The sequence below is a fragment of the Hypomesus transpacificus genome, chromosome 21, assembly GCF_021917145.1.
Source record: "Hypomesus transpacificus isolate Combined female chromosome 21, fHypTra1, whole genome shotgun sequence".
Lineage (NCBI taxonomy): Eukaryota > Metazoa > Chordata > Actinopteri > Osmeriformes > Osmeridae > Hypomesus > Hypomesus transpacificus.
Window position 1 is genome coordinate 9,705,837 of NC_061080.1, and position 23,372 is coordinate 9,729,208.

The 23,372-nt window shown below is 41.5% G+C and overlaps 1 protein-coding gene across 2 annotated transcripts; it reads right to left on the reverse strand.

The window, feature by feature from the left end:
- Nucleotides 1-23,370, reverse strand: spast (spastin). 2 transcript variants are annotated; one of them, XM_047043620.1, is made up of 17 exons: nt 23,025-23,370; nt 9,909-9,992; nt 9,636-9,719; nt 8,663-8,743; nt 8,224-8,408; nt 6,794-6,921; nt 6,577-6,670; nt 6,287-6,361; nt 6,022-6,093; nt 5,612-5,687; nt 2,924-3,015; nt 2,690-2,769; nt 2,558-2,600; nt 2,369-2,448; nt 2,132-2,202; nt 1,985-2,025; nt 1-882 (listed from the first exon to the last, which is right to left on the reverse strand). In XM_047043620.1, exons 1-17 carry the CDS (start codon nt 23,368-23,370, stop codon nt 757-759), a joined length of 1,758 nt encoding a protein of 585 aa, XP_046899576.1. In that variant the 3' UTR covers nt 1-756. The 2 variants fall into 2 exon arrangements, with proteins under 2 accessions (XP_046899576.1, XP_046899577.1); XM_047043621.1 differs by lacking the exon at nt 8,663-8,743.
- Nucleotides 23,371-23,372: the final 2 nt, after the last annotated feature.

Consider the following 23,372-nt stretch of genomic DNA (forward strand, 5'->3'; position numbering starts at 1 on the left):
GGTTGTTACAGGTGCTGGACCTGGCCAATTTTGTGCACTGAAAGGGTTAAGTAAAGCATGAGCTAAGGCAAGATAATCTTATGCATTAACAAAGTTAAGCTAAGATAAAGGAAAATAGCTACTCACTTGGAACAAGTTAACACATGTGCAGTGCTGAAAACGACTAAACATGCACCGGGAATGGTAAAGAACAAATGATGAACAAATGGAAATAACAGGAATGGTTGCCGACGGGTGTGAAAAAACAAAAAACAAAAAGGAGAATGGGCAACAATACAAAACGTAGTTGTTGCAGAAAAATGCATAAATAAGGAAGATCGATACATTTATGCTACTTAAATCTCCCCTGGTATGTTCAGAGGAAATTAAATTTCAACTTAACTTAATAACTTCAAATAACACAGTATTTTTACGTCTCAGAGAACAGGCAGTGTCATTTCAAGTCCTGTGTACAGAATTGCCGTGGAACCAAGAGAAAAGGGAAGCACCTGTTTTTTGTAAAAAAAAAACTAAGGCACAGATCCCATTGTATATCATGCATGACGTAAGGCCTAGAGTGACGTAATGCACGTATGCTATGTGCAAACAGCTCAGTAGAATGAACTTTCAGTGTGAGATGTGTGAAGAATTGCTTCAAAGTCAGAAAAATGACTGTCCAATTGTCAGAGCCATATTTAGGTCATGTTTTTTATTTTTTATTCACCAAAGAAAGTATGTATGTCAGTCTGTGAGTGTGTGTGTGTTTGTGGGTGGGTGTCATACAGCTGTGGTGTCCCCGTAGTTCTTGTTCCAGCGCACATACTGGTCCAGTGACTGGGGGCCAACACTCCGCTTGATCTTCTTCAAGGACTCCACAAAGTCACAGAAAATGATGCCCCGCACCTACAGCAGTACATGGAGAGTATCAATTACGGATATCAGGGGTCTCATTTATAAAACTGCGTAGGATTCGTACGCCCCCAGAAAATAAGACTTATAAAACCGTGCGTACGCACACCTTTTAGCAATGTTCCCTTTATGAATCACAGATTACCCTTTATAAATCACAGATTACCCACAAGTGTGCATACGTGAATCAGCATTTTACCCCACCCTGAACACGCCCATTTTTAACCGTAAATGGTCAATGCAAAGCACCTCATGAATGCTAATCCAGTATATTAATGACCCTGGCATGAGATTTTTCTTTACGGTGATTCATGGTGACAGGTAAAAATAATAAAAATAAACGCAGGTTCTGAGACACCGTTAGCCTATTGGTTGAGGCCTGAAAACCACATTATTTGGGTAGTCTATTAAAGTTTGGACTGATAACAAGAACATGTAGTGTGGCAATTGCACGGGAGCTAAACGACTGTATTTACGTTTTTTGACATGATGATATATGCACAGTATTAAAGAAATATATTTATTTATACACTGCGTTCTGCAGTTATCTAAAGGTAGGACATGTGATGCTATCCTGTATTCCATGCAGTTGGGGCATCTCCCCCTCATGCACTCCCGTAGTGGACAATCTGATGGTGAAACAGCGCTGAATTTTGATTTAAAATTTGAGTTGGATTGTACAAGGTGTTTATGGAACAATTATCACTCAGTACAAGCGCAAATAACACTGCTGGATTTAATCTTCATGATAATGATGAAATGGAGTGAAAAAAGGAAAACAAAATATATAAATATTACAAGTAATCGTTCTTCCCACATTTACTTTCTGCGGTCTGACTACTGTACGGTCATCTGCGTCGCCAATTCCCACTGTCTCCAAAATGTGCATGGGTCAGAGTTTGCGTGGAGGACCGCATATTCTCTGTCAAGTTAGTTTTTTATAAATCACAACTTTAGCGTGGGAAGTGGCGTATGGAAATTATCAGCCGTTTTGTGCGTACGCAACGTTTATAAATGAAACCCCAGGACAGTTCAGAAATGTGCAGTCACAAAATGGTTAACGTGCAACGACCAAGGCGGGACTGGTGGAACATACCTCGTTTGCCGCCATGTTTCTAACTTGCTCTGGTTGCAGCTCTGTTACCAAAGACACGTTCAACTTCAAATGTAAGCTAATGAGTCCATATGACAACAACGGTAGAATTAATGTTTAATTCAAACAGAAACATGATTGGCTGCTCACCTCGAATGGGGCCGAGGGAAGCATCCTTAGCTAGCGATGTCAGGTCACTGCCAGAGTAACCCTCCGTCATTCTGAAAGGAGCAGAGAGATGGAGGGACAGAACATGTATATACTTGTTTCAAGTAAAAATATCATCAACATCATCCACACTGCATATGCTGTAGGACCCAGACAAACAGAGAAGTTGCCTATTTGTTTGTTTTTGGTGGGGGGGGGGGGGGGGGGGGGGGGCGGTACCTCGCCAACTGGGAGAGTTCTTTCTGAGTCAGCGGGTTGCCATGCTTTCCCAGGAGGTTCTTTAGAAGTTTTAACCGGGTCTGGTATTGGGGCACAAGCACAGATATGTTTTGCAAAGAAAGAAACATTACTTGAGCGGAAATGAATTAATGCATTTGTAAATGGCACTGCTGGTGTTTCTAGACCAACCTCATCTGTCGGTAAAGCCACGTACACCCGTTTTGCGAATCGCCTGTGGAGACATGATCGCTTTTGAGAACTTGTCACCATTCACTGGCTGAGAGCTCTATCTAAAGGCAAACTGGGGCGATGTCACTGTACCTGAGAACAGCCTCATCCAGTTCCTGAGGCCTGTTGGTAGCACCCATCACCAACACCCTTTCGTCACCCCCAGACTGCACCTAGACACAAGCACGCAGACACTCACATTCACACGTTCGACAGCTAAAAGTTACCCTACCAAAAAAAAAAAAAAAAAGAATCAATCTATACTATATTTCCATGCTAGATAATACACCATTATGGATATGATTGCTTATTCAAAATACGGCATACCCCATCAAATTCAATCAAGAACTCTGTTTTCAGTCGTCTGCTGGCATCGTGCTCCCCCTCTCTTCTCTCGCAGAGCAGACTGTCAATTTCATCTGTGGCAGCAGGTCACACTCAGGATTCACAATCACATTTATCTTAGTACATAGTATGCTAAAAGCAATCTAAATGCCATACCAATTAAAGAGTAGATCATGTAGAACTTTGTCTGTGAACCAGACCAATCTGCCAGTTCATGGTTTATTTGCTCTGGCAAATGGGTCTGGCCACCCTCCCATTTAAACAGATTTACCTCCGGCATGAAGGGCCAATCACAATAGGTGATCTGATATGGTGCAGGGTTAATACAATGACAACCAAGATGACGTTTAGTTGGGTGTGCTTGTCTTCGGCAAGAGCACTTCGGCAAGAGCACAACCTTTGTTCTCTCACATATATATATTTATTATAATAATAATTGTTTATTTTGGCGCCCCTAAGGCTCAGTCAACATTTGGACTACATAGACAACGTCGATGTCAAAAGTTTTGTCTCGGTCACGATTGCATTGGTTCTATTGAGATTTATTTATGTTCCACGGTTTAGGTTTTAATTACGTTTTAATTACGTTTTTGTGGTAAAAGTGAAGCTAACGGTGGCTAACTTGCTAGCTACAGTCACTGACGCTACTAACGTCACGAAAACTCGCGTGATTATCTCTGGCAGAACATGATATTAGTTTAGCAGTTCGTTAACTTCTGGGAGATAGCTAGGCTAACTGCTTTACTGCAAGGCAGCTGCAGAAACGCCACAAGCAAAGAGGCCTGGGTGATAACTATTTGCTCATTTTACTTTGTGATATGACACACAAATGTGATGTGTAATGTACAATATAAGCTGATATTATTAAGGAAGTACATCTATTTTTGGAAACAGTAGTCTACTATTTCACTGAAGAATTAGCATAATGACAGTAGCCTCTGTTGCCCGGGCAACACATACTACAGCGGTCTATGATGCATTTGTATTCAATCGTTAAAATAAACATTACTCACAAATACATTTTCGTTGTAGGATTTATTATGACATTAAATTACAAGTAAACGATTTGTGGGTGAAATTATCATTACCTGTGGTTTCAAACCAGTGTAGCTCACTGCAATGCTGTAGCCTTGTCTAGTAGCTAACAAAAACATCTACAGTACAGGAACAGCTGTTTACAGGAAGTCAAACGGCGGCACATAATCGGCACTACCCTTACTTAAATCAAAAGTCTTTTAATAGGTGAAACCATCTGACTAGTGACTACTAACCTAAACTCCATTGCCACAGTCTAAACTTGTCAATCTGTTCATGAAAATAATTACTTTCAGCCTGAACCGTACATCGGAAAGTTTAATCGAAGTCAACCAACGCAATTGCTACCGAGACGATCACAGTCTAGTACTGTAATGTAGTAGTACAATTAACTGGGGCAGCTTCTCCACACAGGGCTATTTTGCATTGTTACTGACAATGATTGCTACCACTGAGCTTTTTATGAATGAGGGATTTTTCCCTAAATAAATGTCAAGCTTATTTATGTTTATGAGGGGCATATTTTTCAGTTAACAGATGGTACTGTTTGAGTTGCGATCCCATCTGAGATAGCTATATGCCCGGTAGCGTCATTGTTAGAATAAGCTTCAAAGGGGGTTATTTATCAATGAATGAATGCAATATGAGTAGGCTAAATGCCTGAAAATATCACGAGAAGGGAAAAACTTAAAATTACGTTTAAGTCATTATTATTAGGTCCAGTTTTACACTGGTCTGCCAAATGTATTTGTTTTAATTCAACTATGAGGCTGCTCCCTCTTGCAGGGGAAATGAGAAGACAACTATTTCATTCTACTCTTCGTATTTTGAGTTATAAATGAGCCGCAAAAAATTATGCTTTTAAATCTATGTAATCTTTATAAATAATAAGTAGGCTATGCATTTTTGATATAAAATATAGCCTACAGAAATATTAGTTGTAAAAATGTCATAAAAAAATGGACACCTGTGCAACCGACGCAAGCAAGCACACCCTACAAGTTCCACAGAAATTTACATTTAGTCATTTAGCAGACGCTCTTATCCAGAGCGACTTACAGTAAGTACAGGGACATTCCCCCGAGGCAAGTAGGGTCACAACGTCAAGGGCACAACGTCATTTGGCATGGCCGGGAATCGAACTGGCGACCTTCAGATTACTAGCCCGATTCCCTAACCGCTCAGCCACCTGACTCCCTAGTTGATTGATTGTATCTATACAAATTTATACAATTGCGTCCAAAGGCTTTTTGGTCTGTGCCCGATAACAACGGCCCATGGATATCAAAAATTGAGGTTTCAGACAAATACACATTGCAAATTGCTCTGGTGATGCCATGCTAGAGCTCTGCACTTTTCTCTCTATACACGATTCTTGATCTTCTGCTGTACTTTCTACATGCATTACTTGTACGTTGCTTTGGATAAAAGCATCTACTAAGTGGAAAACATGTGAATAGGCTAAATGTACACACTGGTCTGACTAATTATTGATGGTGGAATCATGTGTCGTGTTTTTTTTTCAGGGATCAAAGTTATTATTTGTAAGGAAATGTAAGAAAATATATTTTTCTTGGCTCATACTGGAAATGATATTTGTCTTGGGTTCCCCCCATAATTATCAAATGTATGTACCAATAAAGATTATAGAGGGCTGCAGTTCTCTAGCCACTGCAAACAGAGCTCGGACCAGCTTCTCTCCCTCCCCTACCTAACAGGAAAGAACGGGAAGAAGTAGAAAAGATAAAACCACATATCAATGATAAAACTGTGTAGGCATAATTGTTGAGCTTTATACATGCACCTGCAAAGTGAAATTACATTATTGTCTAAATGAACTAAAGAGGTGGTGGTTCTCTGCTCAAAAAATATTATTTTATTATTTATATTGCAAATATATATTAAATATCACATCTGGACAGACGTGGAAATAATAAGCAGAGGAAGCTAAACAGAAGTTGAATGAAAGCATACAAAAAAGACCACTTCCAGGCTGTAAATAGACAGATCCATTGCAGACGAGACTGAAGCGCTGATGCACTCACGTATTTTGAGGTCAGGCTGGCGGCACTTATGTTGAAAAAGGTTGCGTTTGATTCCATGGCCACTGCTTTCGCCTGGGGGATGAGCAAAAAAGAAACATAAGTTCTATCTCAGATACTGAAGAGGCACAGTATCTAGATATTTTAAACAATTTGTCTTTCATATCTAATATACCATACCACTCTTGTTGTGGAGTGAGAGGTAGAGTATTCATCAGGATGCATATACAGTCGGGGTTAAAGAGCAAAAAGGAAAGCATCGACTCACCAACATGGTTTTTCCATTGCCCGGAGGGCCGAAAAGGAGGAGGCCTCGTGCTGGGGTCCGTAGCCCTGTAAACAACTGTCCCAGGAGAACTGATAAACACTTACTCTTAACCTGACATTAAGTGATGTTGTTCAATTCTATGTGCTTTACAAATAAATATGCAGTTAAAAGCGGTTTCAAACTATTTAAAGTATGCAACCCCTGCTTTAAGACATTTTTTACTATTCCCATAAAGGATTTGGAGAACAGCAGAAAGACTTTAATACCCACAAAGCTGTGTAGTAGCATACCTCCGGCCTCAGTGTGGGCAGAATTACTATCTCCTGCAGGGCCTGCTTAGCCAAATCCTGGCCAGCAACATCTTCAAACTTCACAACCGAGCCACTGGACCATACAAAAGAGAACGGTCCACAAGCAGGTAAGACCAATTGAATTTGAAGCTACTGATATCAAAAAGGTACCATGACTGCAGTTTGGCTTAACATCGTGAGGTCCTTGAAGTCTCACCTGTCCACTATCTCATTGAGGATGAGGTTAGCAAGCTTGCTGTCCACATTCTTCAGGTTCTTCGTGTCCTTCTTTTTCTGCAGGGTGGTCGTGGGGGGTTTGACGTTTTGTCTGTTGCTGGCTTTACCCTGTTTTAGTTTATTAAATTCCCATTTGAGGTTAGTAACATTATAACATTATTATGATGTAGTCAAACAGTAAATACCACACTTACCCAACTGACAGTAAAGTGTTGTGCTAAACTGGCCAACAACCTTAATCTGTTAATAAAGTCTAATTCACACGTTGTAGCTGTCTAGTGAAACATACAGGTTTGTGTAGCACACCGAGTGTGGCTCAAAGTCCTAATGTCACTCTATATAACGGTATCCATTGATGAGCCAAAACAAAACTACCTGCCTAATATGCTGTTGCTTCTCTGTGTGTTGCCAAAACAATATGACCAGCTGAGGCATGGACTCTATAAGACCTCTTGAGGTGTCCTGTGGTATCTGGCACCAAAACATCAGCAGCAGATCCTTACAGTGCTTTAATTTGCGAGTTGGAGCCATGGATCAGACATGTCTGTCCAGCACGTCCCACAGATGAAGTCGGGACACTTCATCATGTTCCCAAACAATGTCTGCAGAGTGGCAGAGAGCATAATCCTGCTGAATGAGGCCACTGCCATCAGGGAATACTATTGCCAGGAAGGGGTGTACCTGGTTTGCAATGATGTTTAGGTAGGTAGCATATGTAAGTTGTCCACATGAATGGCAGGATAGGGTACCGTCTTCCCACATTGCATCCTGGCGACGTCACATCCCCAGTTAAAAAAGCGCAAATGTACTTGTTCATTCAAGTGATGGAAAAGACAAGACTCATCGGACCATGTGACCTTCTTCCACTGGTCCAAGATCCAGTTCCGATGTCTCCGATCCAGTTCCGATGTCCATTATAGGTGTTTCTGATAGTGTACAGGGATCATGGGAACTCTGACCGGGGTCTGCAGCTACATAGCCCCATAAGCAGCAGGGTGCAATCCAATACATTTCCTCGTAACCATCATTTAAACATTTTGTGACTTGTGCCACAGTAGACATTTTGTTGCTTTGGACCAGACTGAGATGAGTATTGGGCATCAAAAAAGCCTGTTGCCGGTTTGTGGTTTGTCCTTCCTTTGACCCCTGTCGGTAGGTACTCTCCACTGCTGACTAGGAGCACCCCACAACCCTGTTTCAAAGATGTCATCTGTCCAGTTTGACCCTTGTCAAGGTCGCTCAGTTACATCTCCTGCATCCAACAGGTTAACAACAAGAACTGATTGTTCGCCTACCATCTAATCTACCCAGACCTTGAAACATGCCCATTTTTGGAAATGGTCAATTTGAATATCTTCCCCTGTGAGTTTTGGTTAATCAGTGTATGTATGATATTTGTCTAGATCTCACCTTATTGCTGTTGGGCTGGGGGCCAGGTCGGTGTGTGTGGGTGGTGGACAGCCCGCTAAAGCTCGGAGATCGCTGGTGACTGCTGTGCCCACCCGAAGAGGAGGGTTTCTGTGTGTGCTTTGGTCGTGGAAGGGAGTGACTGGAGTGTGTCAGGGAGTCCCTCCTTTTGGGCACAGTGCCACTAACTGTCAAAATCAGAGAGTTTGTGGCTAATAAAACCATTGATATGCATTATTATTATTTATATTTTTTTCTCCAAAGTACTTTTTGTCCAATTTGGAAAAACCTCAAATGTACCACTGGTGGTTTGAAAGCATCTCCCAAATATTGATAGTAAGGCCCCTTTTAAAACCGTATAAATTATAAAACTTAGCAAGAACCCTCTGAGGGAACTATAATTGGGTAGAGTATAGAACAGCAGGGTTGTGGATGCACCCACCTGAGTGTAGATGGCCATTATGGTACGATTGGTTTGTACTCTCTGTATAAGTGGCTCTCTGATCTGGCCCTGAAAGCTTTGCTAAATGACAAACACAAAATGACAACAAAGAAAAACCGATATTGCGGCAGGGAAATGTAAGACTCAAAACTCTACAGAATTGAAGGATAGGATACTGATGTGGACTTGCGGCATAAAATACATTTATAAAATCCAGTTTTGCATGTACCATGCAGTGAACGTGTGAACAACACTGTTTGAGCTGGATATAAGGTATCATACCATGCATGAAACCACAGAGGAAGTAGTGTAGCACCGAGAGATGACAAGAGTTCTAGAAACTACGTTTTAGGACATGCAGACAAGGACGAATATATTTCACTGGGAGGAGGGTGGTTTATTTTATTTGCACTTTGTCCCCATTTGATTGAAAACACGTAATGTTATGTTTGGGCTCTTACGACTGATGTGCAAACCAGATGATAACATGAAAAGTCATACTTATTTCAGCGTAATTATATTTTTTTTTATTCCAGCGTCAATCAAGCATCCAGCAGAGATAGATAACTTTGCATTCAACTGGAAGATTGCTCGAGCCAGCAAAAAAAAAGCTCTGGCGAAACAGGGTGGACACACTGCACAGATTCCCTTTGTGCAGTCATTCAAGCAACGATTAAATGGTTTAGCCAAAAATATGTCCATTATGTATCCCTAAAAAAGCTTGGTTTAATATTTTTTCAACAGATGTTTAGGATGAACTACTATAGGGTCAACTACTATTAAAACATGTGTAGACATGTCTTTTTTTTTTTAAGAGATTTGAAACAAACATTTCTAGACTCCTATTAGGAATACAAATGTTTAACCATTTGTTTGCATTGTTTGACATACATATTGACTACCCTAAAGTCAGGTGTTGAACTTGGAATCACTACCGTCATTAACGTGAGATAACCCAACGTGGTTTGCTCACCAAGAAGCTCCAGGCGATCTTTTGCCATAATGAGATTTGTAGTCATCTTGGCCTGCAGGCGTTTATCGCGCTCAAATTGCTCCCCTAACATAAGTGAGGTTAGAAAAATGTATCAAAACAAGTATACAACTATAATCATGTCATTAAGTAATGAATACCAAACACAACCACATCGCTGTGAAACTGAAATGCTTGTTGCAGTAGTATTTTACAAATCCAATTGGAAATTCCATTGAGTGGGGAAAAAACGAAATAAGTGAAAGATGAACTCACCATTTCCTGTGATCTCGTTTGCGATACCTCTCTCAAGCTCAGTGATACCCCGTTTGTACCACTGGACGGCCTTCTCCTTGTGCCCTAACAAAACAGTTGAAAAAACACAGGTCAGGGCGAACATTAGTAAGTAAGACTTTATTTATATTGCACATTTCATACAGGAATTGCAGCTCAAGGTCCTTTACATAATCAACAAAAACAATAATACAAGTGATAAAAGTAATAGATCTAAAACATATTACAAACCAGACTAGCCACACTCTATCTGAGGTCTCTCGAATCTGTCTTAGATCCGAGCTGCCTCGTGCAGTTTCCAAACATATAACAACCCAGACAAGTCGCACTCTATCTGCGGTCTCTCTAATCAACATTAAACTTGTTTTATTATTACAGCAAACAGGCCTAATCAAGACAAAAATGCGCAAGTATAACAGAGAGCTATGATATAGCCTAATGGAGTAGCATGTACTGATGATGATGATGATCTGTACGCTCTTTGCTGACATGGAGCTGTTTTACACCAGATGCCTCCAGTTTCCAATTTTATATCCCGGTAAATTCTGCACCAAAAGGATTGAGAAGGGCAGCCTTTGGAAGAAAGAGCAATTACCCGTTGATCTGTCGACTCGGAATTTTGATTTGGGTCTTGATGTCAGTTAATTTTACACCAAAAAGGTTGAGGAGGGCAGCTTTCAAGAGATATGGGAATTCTGAATTTAGCCAGGCAGTACGATTTTTGGTGTGATTTGTTTAAAACTTGCAATCTGAGTGAGACTGCGTCTCCCGGTACTAGGCTACATTGTTTTGACTTTACTAGCGGCAGCCACGTCTCGTTCGCGTCATGTCACAAAGTAAATAATTCTTCATGTCAGTCAATTTTACACCAAAAAGGTTGAGGAGGGCAGCTTTCAAGAGATTTGGGAATTCTGAATTTAGCCAGGCTGTATGATTTTTGGTGTGATTTGTGTAAAACTTGCAATCTGAGTGAGACTGCGTCTCCCGGTACTAGGCTACATTGTTTTGACTTTACTAGCCTCAAACTCAGTCTGAGTCAGTTGCTCACTGGCAGTGTGTTCACAATGTTGTATTTTACTCCACACCAAAAACGTCAGGGAGGACTGCTTTTTGCAGATACGAGCCTGCTGAAGATAGCCAGGGTCTCTGATTTCTCAAAGCGAGCCTGTTTCATTCATAATTTGCCTGAGAAAACAACCTCCGTCAGCCAGGCTAGTTTTGCCCACTTGGTCAGGCTATTTAAAGGTCTGTGACAGCCAGAATCACTGTTTACAGGGAAAGGTTGTGGTGGTCCTTGGCCAAATGTGTACATTGACCAGTTTAGAGCTAAATACTCTTGCCAGAGCCTGGAATCGAACCAGTGTTTTGAGTGATTTTGCATCGGCCTCCATATCACCCGGACATTTCACACTAAGGTACGCAGTAAAAATCATTGTTCAGATTTTCCCACATCTGGTACTTAACTTTGTGAGGAATACTGCATTGGTCGCCCTCTTTTTGGTCTTTTGGTGGTCGCGAAAATCTATAAATCCTTCAAAATGTTGCTCTCAATAGTGGTTGATGGGATGGAGGGAATGATGAAGAGTTGGATGGATCGATGCTGTTGTATTTGGAGGAGGGGTAGATGGATGTGATACTGCGATTATTACTGTTTATTATTGTATATATATTTTAAATATAAATATCCATATCTGAATAATCAAATTTCCCAGTTTTCCAATCTTGCCCCTCTCAACCATTCAAATAGCATATCTTGTTGTGATCTAGTGACACGTACTCAATAGTATATTTCGTCGTCCAATTCGCTAGGTGGCGTGGTCAGATACAACAAGGGTCCTACAACTCCGGTCCTGAAACTGCAGCTCTCCGGCTCTGCAGGTAAATACATACTATTGATATAATGACATACAGTTTCATTTAAAATAAGCTTTTGGTGTCGTATCTGTAGAAGGGTTAGGGTTAACACACAATTTTTAAAAAGTCACTCAAGTCGGCCGAACAGCAAACATATGGCAATGAAGACAGCTTACTTGAAGATCTGTTTGAGAATCAAACTACTGTAGCATAATAAATGAATCCTCTTTGACCTTGACCCTAGCCTTTCACAGTCTCTGAACTCGTGCTTAGAGCAAAGAGTTAGAGCTAAGAGTTGGAATTGAGAGCCTGGCCCTGGAGCACAGACAAGTCACATGATTTCTACTATTTTATAGTGCTCGCTGACTGAATGATCATATTCTGTCTCCAATATCCCTTCTGAAAATTCTGACAGGGGCATTCCCTGATCCTAAATACAGCCATGCTAACTAGAAATTCCCTTAAAAGCCTTGGCAGCAATGTGCTTTATATTTCTAATGAATGTTGCCTTATCTGTTATCCATCTTGACAGAAGTAATTTAATCCTTTGATATTGAGGTTTAACGTGCAGGAGTCATTGTTTGTGTAGGGGAATCTCCAGCCAGTTCTCTTTCAGTAAGATCTCTATAGCATAGAAAAGCCTATTCTTTGCTAACACAGCCTATTTGTTTCAAAGGATTCAGCACCGACATTGCATATGGCATTTCCCCGTCCTCCTAGAGGCAGAGTTAGAGAGCACAAAAGGCAGAGGGCCTGAGTGAATCAAGCCCTTTGTTGGGCCAGAGGCTGAATGTCAGATTTGTGTGGGACGTGAAAATAAATGACGCTGGTTCTGTAGGTGATTCCATTTATTCCACTTACCAACAATATAAGGCTGCTGTTACTGACTGATAATTAACTGTAATAAACTAACAGCCAGTAAAGCTGAAAACCTTCTTCAATAAATGTTGACACTTTGATGTAAACACTGACGTAGATTGGATGCTTACTGACTGGCACTGAGGATGTTATGTCTGGTGTTGCCAGGCTTGCCAAAGAAATAATTTCACTATGACATCAATGAAAATAGGTTTTATTTAATTAATTAAATGTATTCTCCTGCCTTCTTCAGAGAATTCAAAACAAATGTAGCTAATCTGATGCACTTTAGTTTCAAAATAATTTGACTAGTTGTTATAATGCCTAATTGTCTTAATTATAACCAGTGAAGTTACTCTTTAATGAGGGCACCAGAAATCCAGTCCAGGTTACATTCATTGTAAATGAGAGAGGGCCACTTGATTCAGTCAGTTAAGCCATGCATGATGACATGCGGGCATGAAGAGAGACATAATTTTCCACGCTAGTGAAGATATCAATTACTGTCACACTGGATTATTCCAGGACATGTCCATCGATCTACTGGGATCACATGAACTTGACTGTATGTCTGCTAGCCTAGATTAACTGGGTATGGTTTTTGTTAAATCATATTGTTAAATCACAAAAGGTTCCAATTTCCCGCAAAGCCTATATAGACTTCTTGTAACAAATCAATATTGACACCAAGACGAGGGAAGACTAGCCTTACAGTTGGGAATGAATGTGACTTTTGCATAATACAAACATTTCTTTGTTTTTGACACTGTCTCGCTAAAGTTCAACTCTTATTTCACTCCATCTGGTGCTTCCACTGGATTGTGTTGTGAAAGGGACAGTGGCTTGGGGCTGGCCAGCCAGCATTCTATGACAACAATGTGAACTGTCAGCTTCAATTCATAGTTTTCACTTGACGTCACGTTCCAAGGGACACGCCCCCCTGGAGGGCAAAAAAGACTTTCTGCTACCCGCCACCCATTATAAAGTCATACATTTACATTGAGTCTGCTGCTTTTATTTAGGCATAATGCTGGATAGTTGTTGTGCTATTGGATGCACTAATTGCACAGGAGACAAGCCTGGGCTGTGTTTCTACAGAATTCCGTCCGATAAAGAAAATATAGAGACGGAGCTGCCTCTCACGGTTTCGCCGTGTGACACACGCATTTCAACCATTTCCCATTTCTTGTATATCTCACGCTGAAAAAGCAACGCCAAACAAGTAGCCAAGCAAATGTTGTAAACAGTAAAGGCCGGATTATACTTCTCTGACTCCGTTACAGACAGACACACGCATGGAGTCGGACGGATTGGTAGAATTTATACTACTCCGACGGTTCTGCGTGCTGAAAGCAATTCACTGCCAGAACAGGAGATGGCGCTGAACTGAGATACTAGCTAGGTTATCGAAAAGTCGGAGCAAATTTACAAATGAGCCATTTCATCGATAAAATTAGCAAATTTTCAGAAACTACACTGCCCATTTCTCGTTACATTTTAATTCAGATGCTGATTTACATGTACTGTTTAGCTGAAATATGAATTGTAAAAACGTACAACAATGACGGTCAAAGGATTCTGTTCTTTTGTTGGTCACGGTAATCCGGCCCCGCCCCTGACGCAAGCGGTTCTTAATACGGACGACAGCCAAGGGGTATCCATAAAATGACGGACTGACGGACAGTCAGGAAAATCAGGAGGTGCACGTAGAGCTCTCCGAGGGGTTCGGAGAGGCCACGGAGAGGGAGTTCCTTGACGGAGAGGTTCTCCCTGTGTGCGTGTCCGTAAAAACGCTGAAATATAAATTGGCCTTAACAGACAACGCGCAGGTTAACCGAGTGAAGCAACATTGACGCGCAAATAGCCGTGTAAACTCGCCTTTGGGGGGATTGAAGCTCGCAAAACCTCTCCCGGGGAATGGGGGGATGAAGCTTGCGAAAGGTCGCCCCTGGGGGCACGACGGGGCATGTCCATGTACTACACAAATCCACAAACTTCTCCTCTCTACAGCCGGGGCTGTAGAGAGGAGAAGTTTGTGGATTTGTGCCATTAAACGGGTTAGGGTTAGCCGGCTTTTGCTGCTTTTCAATGGTGTGAGCACCAGAGCCATAGAAAAAGAGAGTTGCGACATTTCCATAGACTCCCATTGTTATCGAGGAATGCGGAAGTAAAGCGTGTCTCACGCGACCTGTGGTTCCAAACATTGCATTTTCTACCGTTGAACCCCATTCATTTTCAGTGTCTCCGAAGCAAGTTAGCTGGTAAATTGATGTAAATCCTGAAATCTTATTTCAATCACCACATATCTAACCCTAGTACCCGCCTACAAGGAAGTCAACGCTTGTCAATGGAGCGAGGCCAGACTCTCTGTACAAATGAAATGTACGAGAGTCTGTTTAGGACCAGTTTACTATCGTCGAGCAACGCTCGGCAGGAATTTCAGGTCCACTCACTAGCTAGTTAGCTCAACTAGATGCATCTACTGCTGCGGTCTGAGGTTTGTGAACAGCAGACATTTAAATCACCTGGGGTCTCATTTATAAAGCTTGCGTACGCACAAAACTGGGCTGAAAATGTGCGTACGCCACTTTCCACACTAAGGTTGTGATTTATAAAAAACAAACTTGATGGGAGAATGTGTGGTCCTCCACGCAAACTCTGACCCTCCCGTAGGCCTACGCACATTTTGGAAACAGTTGGAATTGGCGACGCAGATGACCGTACTGTAGTCAGACTGCAGAAATTGAATGTGGGAAGAACATTACTCGTAATATTTATATATTTTGTTTTCCTCACACGTTTTTTCCAGTCAATTTCATGATTATCATGAAGATTACATCCAGTGTTATTTACGCTTGTACTGAGTGATTCTTGTTCCATAAACACCTTGTACAATCCAACTCAAATTTTAAATAACAATTCAGTGCTTCCTCAACATCAGATTGTCCACTATGGGAGTGCAGGAGGAGGAGATTTACTGACTGCATGGAATACAGGATAACATCCAGGGGCGGTCTTTCCTACAGGCGGTATAGGCCGTCGCCTAGGGCGCCACTCAGAGGGGGGCACAAAAAAATGCGCCCAGCAAAAAAAAAAAAAAAAAAAAGTTTTTTTTTTTTTGTTGCTGGGCAGTTTTTTTTTGTTGCGCCCCCTTCTTTAGCTCCAACCATTATTTTGACATTCAAAAAATAAATCTAACATTAGGGTAAAATGAGCCAGGTATACGTCCCCTTAAAGGAAGCTTGGTGTTATCAGAACATGCTAGCACAGTGAGGCGTTTGGTTAGAGTGTGTGTGTTCAAGAACTTTGGAGAACGAAATAATGAAGAGGCAAAAGCCATTCAGGGTGAAATTTAAGAAAAGAAAGGAAGAATAAGAGAAATGTGCAAAGGCGAAAGGTAAATCCTTAAATTCTAGTCTTAGCCTATGATGAATTCCAGGTAAGAAAACAGTTCATGAATGCGTGAATTGCCCCGGGCACTTTAGTGGAGTTAAGAAGAAAAGATGTACCTTATCATTGAACGTTTTTCTACTCCCTGTCACATAACCTAGTTCTTTAAGGATTTTACAGTAGCCTATATAAAAAATGATATGTCCATTTATTCTACGTTATACAAAAAACCACGATTAAAATAGGGGCGCACATATATAGCCAATTAGCCAGTGCAACAACACTACAAATATTACTTGTTGCACAGCACACCCAATATGTGCCGTTTTTGTCTTCCTTAATGTCCTTAATGCCTAATGGGTGTGCTATGCAACGAGTAAGATATTTGTAGTGTTGTTGCATTAGGCATTAAGGAAGACAAACACGGCAATTTGTCAACAAGTGAGGAATACTGGTAAAAATCCAAGTGTTGTATTGTCAACTTTAGCGAATGGATTGTATGTAATCTTGCCAGATAGTTAGCTAACGCTAGCTAGCCAGTGACTTCTGACGTTCCTTGTTATTGTCATTCAGTCGAAACATCAGTTCAAGTTCAGTTGTAGGCCTACCGCAATTTGCATCATTTTCGATGTGTCATGACATTTTGGTGAATTCCGTTTTGTCTAATTTTGTTCAGGGAGATTGATTGCTTAAAATGAGTGAATATGTACGGTGGCCCTGAAGTGCAAATCACACCCCCTAATATGAGTACACTTCTAAGATTGTTGTTTGCCAGGCATCAACAGAACAGAAGACTAAAAAAACATTATTTGCAGGTGATGAGGGAGTGAATGTGACCGTGCACCGTGTGTGCACCGTTGAACAGGGGGGCGTGGCCGGAGCGTAGTTCAGCATAGACTTGACATTTTCTCAGGGATTTTTTTTTTAGGGGGGGGGGGGGGGGGGGCGCCACGAGTGAAGACGCTTTTCTAGAGCGCCAAATGTGCTAGGACCGCCCCTGATAACATCACATATCCTACCTTTAGATAACTGCGGAACACAGTGTATAACTAAATACATTTCTTTAATACTGGGCAAATATCCTCATATGTCAAAAACTTGACATAGTCGTTAAGCTCCCGTGCAATATACGTCCTCGTTATCAGTCCAATTCTAATAAATTACTGTTCATAACAAAACTCTTTTGTTTTCAAATAGTATCTCGACTGACGCCACTCGCACATTTTTTTAAAGTTGGTGATCTACCGGCCACCAAATTTTCGGAGGTTTCGGGCTCCACCAATAGGCTTACAGTGTCTGAGAAGTTGTCATGCGCTATGATTCACCGTAAAGAACAATCGCATGCCATGGTCATGATGAGATACTAGATTAGCATTCATGAGGTGCTTTGCATTGACTATTTATGGTTAAAAATGGGCGTGTTCAGGGCAGGGTACAATGCCGATTCCCGTACGCACACTTGAGGGTAATCTGTGATTTATAAAGGGAACGTTGCGTACAGTTTTGCGTACGCACGGTTTTATAAATCTGAATTTTTTTTGGCGTACGCCATTTTAGGCTTTTGGGCGTACGTAAACTTTTAGTAGGAATCCTACGCACAGTTTTATAAATGAGACCCCTGATCACTACAAACAAAAGGAGTGGAAGAACACTGGACATATTGTACAATAAAATGTTTTATCATATGGCAACGACGGTACGAGCGTTCTGATTGGCTAATGGTTAGTCATGCCAGCTGCGTATTGACCTCATCGCCGGTCTGCGGTCTAATACGGATTATTATTGCCCTCCTCTGACGTCTTCTGCGGTCTGATACGGATACTAGTCAAAGACTTGACTCTTTGAATCATAGACATATATATGTGTATTCTTTGAATCACTTGTGTCGTTATTTTGTGTTGGAATTAAAGCCATTTTAGCAGAACCGTGCTGTCCGCTTTCTATCAAAAGAAACACACCGACTTGAGAGCTAGCTACAATTAGCCTACCATTTATTTTCATTTACAAAATGAAAAGAGCTAAAAATGCCATATAATAAACAACTTACTAACCTCGACCGTTCGGTTAGTAAGTAGCAATTATTGAAAGCAGTTGGTGGTCTTGTATATTCTGTTCTATTTTTTCTATTAAACAGTTGCTGGTGATAATGGTTAGATTCAACTTGCATCAAGTACTACAAATATAAGTGTTGTAGATGTGGTAAATTGTAAGTGGGCTGATGAATAAAAAAATGTTTAACAAGTCCCATTTACTTCAACAGTCAAAGGTTAAACGTTAAGTGGAACAATATAGTCCTCATTAGGCTACTGTTTGGTATGTACAGTATGGTACAGTTGGTACAGTATGGTAGCTAGCATAGCCTTTTTTAGCGCCGCTTCACAATATTGCGTTATGTATTATAAGTTAATGTAATACATAAATGTTAATAAAGTCTCAGACATGATACAACACATCAATAACCAATTGACATTGTGTTAATATACCGAAAATATCCGTGAATCTAGATGGTGCTGCTGTCTGTCTCGCCGAAAACCATTCAAACAGGTTGACAGCAGTGGGTTTTTTGAACTACAGCAAGCTACTGGAACCACGTGACAAAAAAGCTCTAGCTTTTTTCGTGTTTCACTGACAGTGAGTGTTCACAATAGGTGCGTTCGACATGGACTGCGGCTGCATGAAACGACTGGCGAGAGTGGCCGCTTGCAGTTGGGGAGGAGTTGAAAACGGCTCTGTGTAGTCGGACATTTCAGCTTCTCGTGGTTTGCTGCGTTGACGTCAGTCACGGCCGATTAAGCGCTGTTTGCTCACTTTACTCTATTTATAATTAAACGTAGTCTTTGCGTTAGTGAAGAGGCGGAGTAAAACCCTTTCTTCCATAAATCTTTTATTCAATTCAACTGTTTGGTCCGGATTTGAGCATTGGCAAAACTAAAGGTGTCCGAATATAACAAAACACGCCTCAAAGTTGTCGTGTGAGACTGGCCAATCATGAAATAGCATGAAATAGTGTTGTCACTTGAACCCGTGCAGTTGCTCTTGTGAAAATGCGCTCGGCTACACAGCCGGCAGTTCTCGAATCGATCTCACGGTACTTTGATGGCGACGTCACAGTGACGTATCCTCGGCGCCGTCTCAAGTCTGACAAAAAGTCTAACCAGAATTCACTGTTTCAAGTCAGCCGCCTGCAGCCGGCTGCAGCGCCGCATGAAGTTGGGTCATGTCGAACGCACCTAATGTTGTATTTCACTCCATTCTACACCAAACACGTCAGGGAGGAATGCCTTTTGTAGATACAAATCAGCTGAAGATAACCAGGATATAAGATTGCTTTTACCAAGCCTGTTTCATTCGTCATTTGCCTGAGAAAGTGACTTCCGTTGGCCAGCTTCATTGAAAACCATTCAAACCGGTTGACAGCAGTGGGGTTTTTTGGAACTGCAGCGAGCTACATGAACCACGTGATCACGTGTCGGCGAGATCACAGCATATCGCAACTCTTTTTCTATGGCTGTTTATCAATCCGAAGAACGCTGAGAACGCAAGTACATTCTTTTGAAGAACGTTCTGGCAAGCCTCCTTGCGAGAATGGTCTTGCAAGGACGCAAGGATGGAGAATTAATTGAGATGGTTAGGGTTTTCCTGGACTCGCAGCTTTATGATAACACTGACTAACTACAAAAACTAGATAACAAAGCTAAAAAATGGTCCGTCTACCTGTAATTTTACGTTTTCTGTAGCCCTTGCTAACTTACAGTACCTGTTCACTAGTGTCTGCACTGCACTGAGATGCTACTAGCTAGGTTATCGACAAGTCGGAGCAAATTTACAAATTAGCCGTTTCATCAATGAAATAAGAACATTTTCAGCGACCGAACTGCCTATTTCTCGTCACATTTTAATTCAGATGCTGATTAACACGTACCGTTAACCCTTTACTGCCTGAGACAACATTCCGAACATTCCATAAGCTGTTGAAATATGGTATTCATATTAATATTCATATTTTATGAATTTTCATATTAAATCATACACCTTAACTGTTTATACCATCTTGAAGAAGAGAACTAGGGGATTTTTATCATGTCAATAAATATATGATCACTTAAGGCAAATCATATTTTATCAAAGTGGTTTCAGGCAGCCATTCTTTACAAAAACTTCTCCATCCACCATACCTCATCAGACAAATGAATTTCTAAGAAATACTTTGAGTAGGTGGAATATCCACAGGTCTGTGGGAAATGTAGAACAGAAGACAGATTAGAAATACCATATTTTAATTAAAAGTTATGACCATTTTAGTGACTAGTGGAGACATAGGGGAAACCGGAATGATCCTGTCCCAAAAGTAGCTAGCGCTATGGCTGGATACTCCTCTCGATAACTAAAATACGTTCGAGATTCTTCCACAATCGACCGAATTGGCCAAACAAGGCATGTACATTTAGCTTACAGTGTACATAATCTATATAGTTAATGTTGTTTTTCGAAGTTTTTTAGAAATCTGCTCAAATCGAAGCTAAACAGTGCTACTACCGTCATTGCTGCCTGTCACAAACGGCCAAGCCGGACACGTCATTCTTTGCTGAAAACACTCACGTCACTCCCACAAACAAATTCTTCGTAAGTAAAAAGTTTAGACTTTTAATTGACAATATTGACAACACATATTAAGGAACTTGTCTTTACTCATAATATCGTCTCCGATTTCAATTCGAAGCTGTAAATCTAACACTGTAGGCAATCTCCCATGGTCTCCGCTCTGGCTCCGCCTCGGAAAACAATGGCTGCCGTTGCAGACGATAGATTTATTTCCCCCTCCCACTAACCCCTTAACCAATGATATGTACTTTGAGCTTAAGTTGTCATGAGTATCTGGCTGGTTTTCAGAAATTAAATCGGTGATTGGACGGCGAAGCTATTAAGGCGGGAACCATGGGCATTTTAATGCCCATATTTGAATGGTCCGGCAGGAAAGGGTGAAAAAGCTGAAATTTGAAAATTTAAAAATTACAATTGTGAGGTTTGTCCGCCGGGCTTGACATCTTGCAATGACTTCTGGGAAATCAGAAGCGTTCTCGCTGGTCAAGTCACCATCCGATGCATCCTTGATAAAAGGGGCGGATCAGGAACATTTCCGGTTATTTTTGGCGTTCTTGGTGACTTGTGTTCTTTGGATTGGAACCGTACTTGGGCAATAAAAGATGACGTCAAACGAGTTCGCAAGAACACAAGAACGGAAAAAAACGTGGATTGATAAACAGCCTTTGGCTCTGGTGAGCGCTATCGCCAGCAACTTCCTGCCTTCCAGGTCACTGAGCATGTCCCGTGACTGAAAACTATGAATAAGGTAGACGCACTAGCCTGACGTCATATTCATAATTCTAGTCAGAATATGAGTCTGAAAACTCTCCGTTGGGCTGTGACTACGGGGCGTGTTTCAACCGAACTCGTAAAACAAATGCCTGTTCGCTCAATTGGATAGACCTACAACCAATCAGAGCAACGTAATATGTTTGTTGAAAACGAATTCAACCCAAGCGCTGTTTCGTGACGTTGTTGATTACCTTACTGTTGATCATCTGTCCATCATCGTATAAAGCCCGCCCTGGCAATTTAACTGGTCCGTCCCGATTCTGGTTTTCTGTAGTTGTCCCCAATACGAGATAGCCTGACGTTGTCATACTCATAATTCTAGTCAGAATATAAGTCTGAGAACTCTCCGTTGGGCTTTGACTACAGGGCGTGTTTCAAACGAGCCTGGAAAACAAATGCCTCTTCGCTCAATTGGATAGATCTACAACCAATCAGAGCAACAGAGTATGTGACGTATGTTAACCACCGCATAGTTGTTGTCAACAGAACTAAACTACAAGCAGACTTGAAGTATGCTTGAAGAATGAATACAAGCGATTTTTGCCGGTGTTGTAAAATTAATTTAAGGGTAGGGAGAGTACTTGTTCACACGGTCAACCTTTTTGAGTGAAACAATAAAGGGCAATGCATATACGAAGTTCTCCGTTTAGGATTACAACTCCATCGGGGCCAGCTGATAAATTAAACTTTTACCGAATCCTGTAGGAAGGACGGCAAAAACATATTTTCCATCGACAAATGCCTTGATTGCGTCTCTCTGTTCCTCTTTCAAAATGAATGCGCTGTCGATGTCTTCTAAAACAGACTCGATGGCACTATCATAACATCCCAGATCTCCAGCGGTAGCCATGTTTGTTCAAAACGAATTCAATTTACATTTATTAATTTCACTTCAACTTAAGCGCTCTTTTGTGACGTGGGTGATTACGTTTCTGTTGATCATCTGTCCATCATCGTATAAATCCCGCCCTGGCAATTTAATTGGTTCGCCCAGATTCTGGTTTTCTGTAGTTGGTCCCCAATACGAGACCCTCCAGACCCAACTTCCCAACCAAATTTTTTGGGGGGCGGGGAGAAGTTGGGCTGGCAGCCAGGCTAAATACGAGACCCTCCAGACCCAACTTCCAGACCAAATTATTTTGTGGGCGGGGAGAAGTTGGGCTGGCAGCCAGGCTATGAACGCACAGACCAGTATGCAACTTTTGCTATGGCTGAAAAGGAAGCTCAAAGTCCTTGCATCAATTTTGTCAAATTTGATCAGGAATCAGTGTCATTGGAAACCCTATAAACAACAATAAACCAAACCCAAATAAACCCCTCAAAAAAAGTTCGGAAACTTTATTTCGGTCGATTATTCCTCCCCTTCAATAATACCAATTGGTATTGTATTTTATAAAGGCTAATTGGAAAGCCTGATGAGTCACCTTTACAACGAGGTACAACTTGTAAGGATCGTGCATTCGTGGAACGAACAACACAACCGTGTGGGTAGCGTGGCGGCCCCAAAAAATTCAACACTTCACTCTGAATTAGCTGCAACCACTGTCACCCCCCCATCATCTGTCTAGGCAACTGCTTAGCAAGACAAACTGACGGCTATAAACAGCGAGTGGACCATACCTTTGTCATCCTCGTCTATTCTTAATGCAACAGAGATGTATTCAAAAGCTTGCTTGTGGTGGTTCCTTATCCGCTCACCGCTGTCCTCGCACACCTTGTTGTTCCCTTGCGGATTTGCCTGTGTTTTTGGTCTCGTAACCATAGGTCGGGAAAGTCCCTCGCATAACCAGGCGAAGAGCACGCCACAATGCTCAGCGAGGAATCGAATCAACGCAAACAACGCCCGTAGCGGGTAAGAGAAGTAATACAAGTTCCGCCTATGTAGCGACACCTGATCGCAAGTGTCTCCGTCTGGTGTGAATGCAGCGCCTCTCTTTTTTCTGCCTCTTCCTCCCGTGGAACTCATTC

What these genes read in the sequence shown, in the direction of transcription:
- spast (XM_047043620.1), bottom strand. Translation starts at nt 23,370, where the DNA reads ATGAGTTCCACGGGAGGAAGAGGCAGAAAAAAGAGAGGCGCTGCATTC. An exon ending in AAACGAGATCACAGGAAATG is followed by an intron (nt 9,720 to 9,908) that starts GTGAGTTCATCT and finishes CACTTATGTTAG; the next exon opens with GGGAGCAATTTGAGCGCGAT. An exon ending in GAAACATGGCGGCAAACGAG is followed by an intron (nt 883 to 1,984) that starts GTATGTTCCACC and finishes GTACTGCTGTAG; the next exon opens with GTGCGGGGCATCATTTTCTG.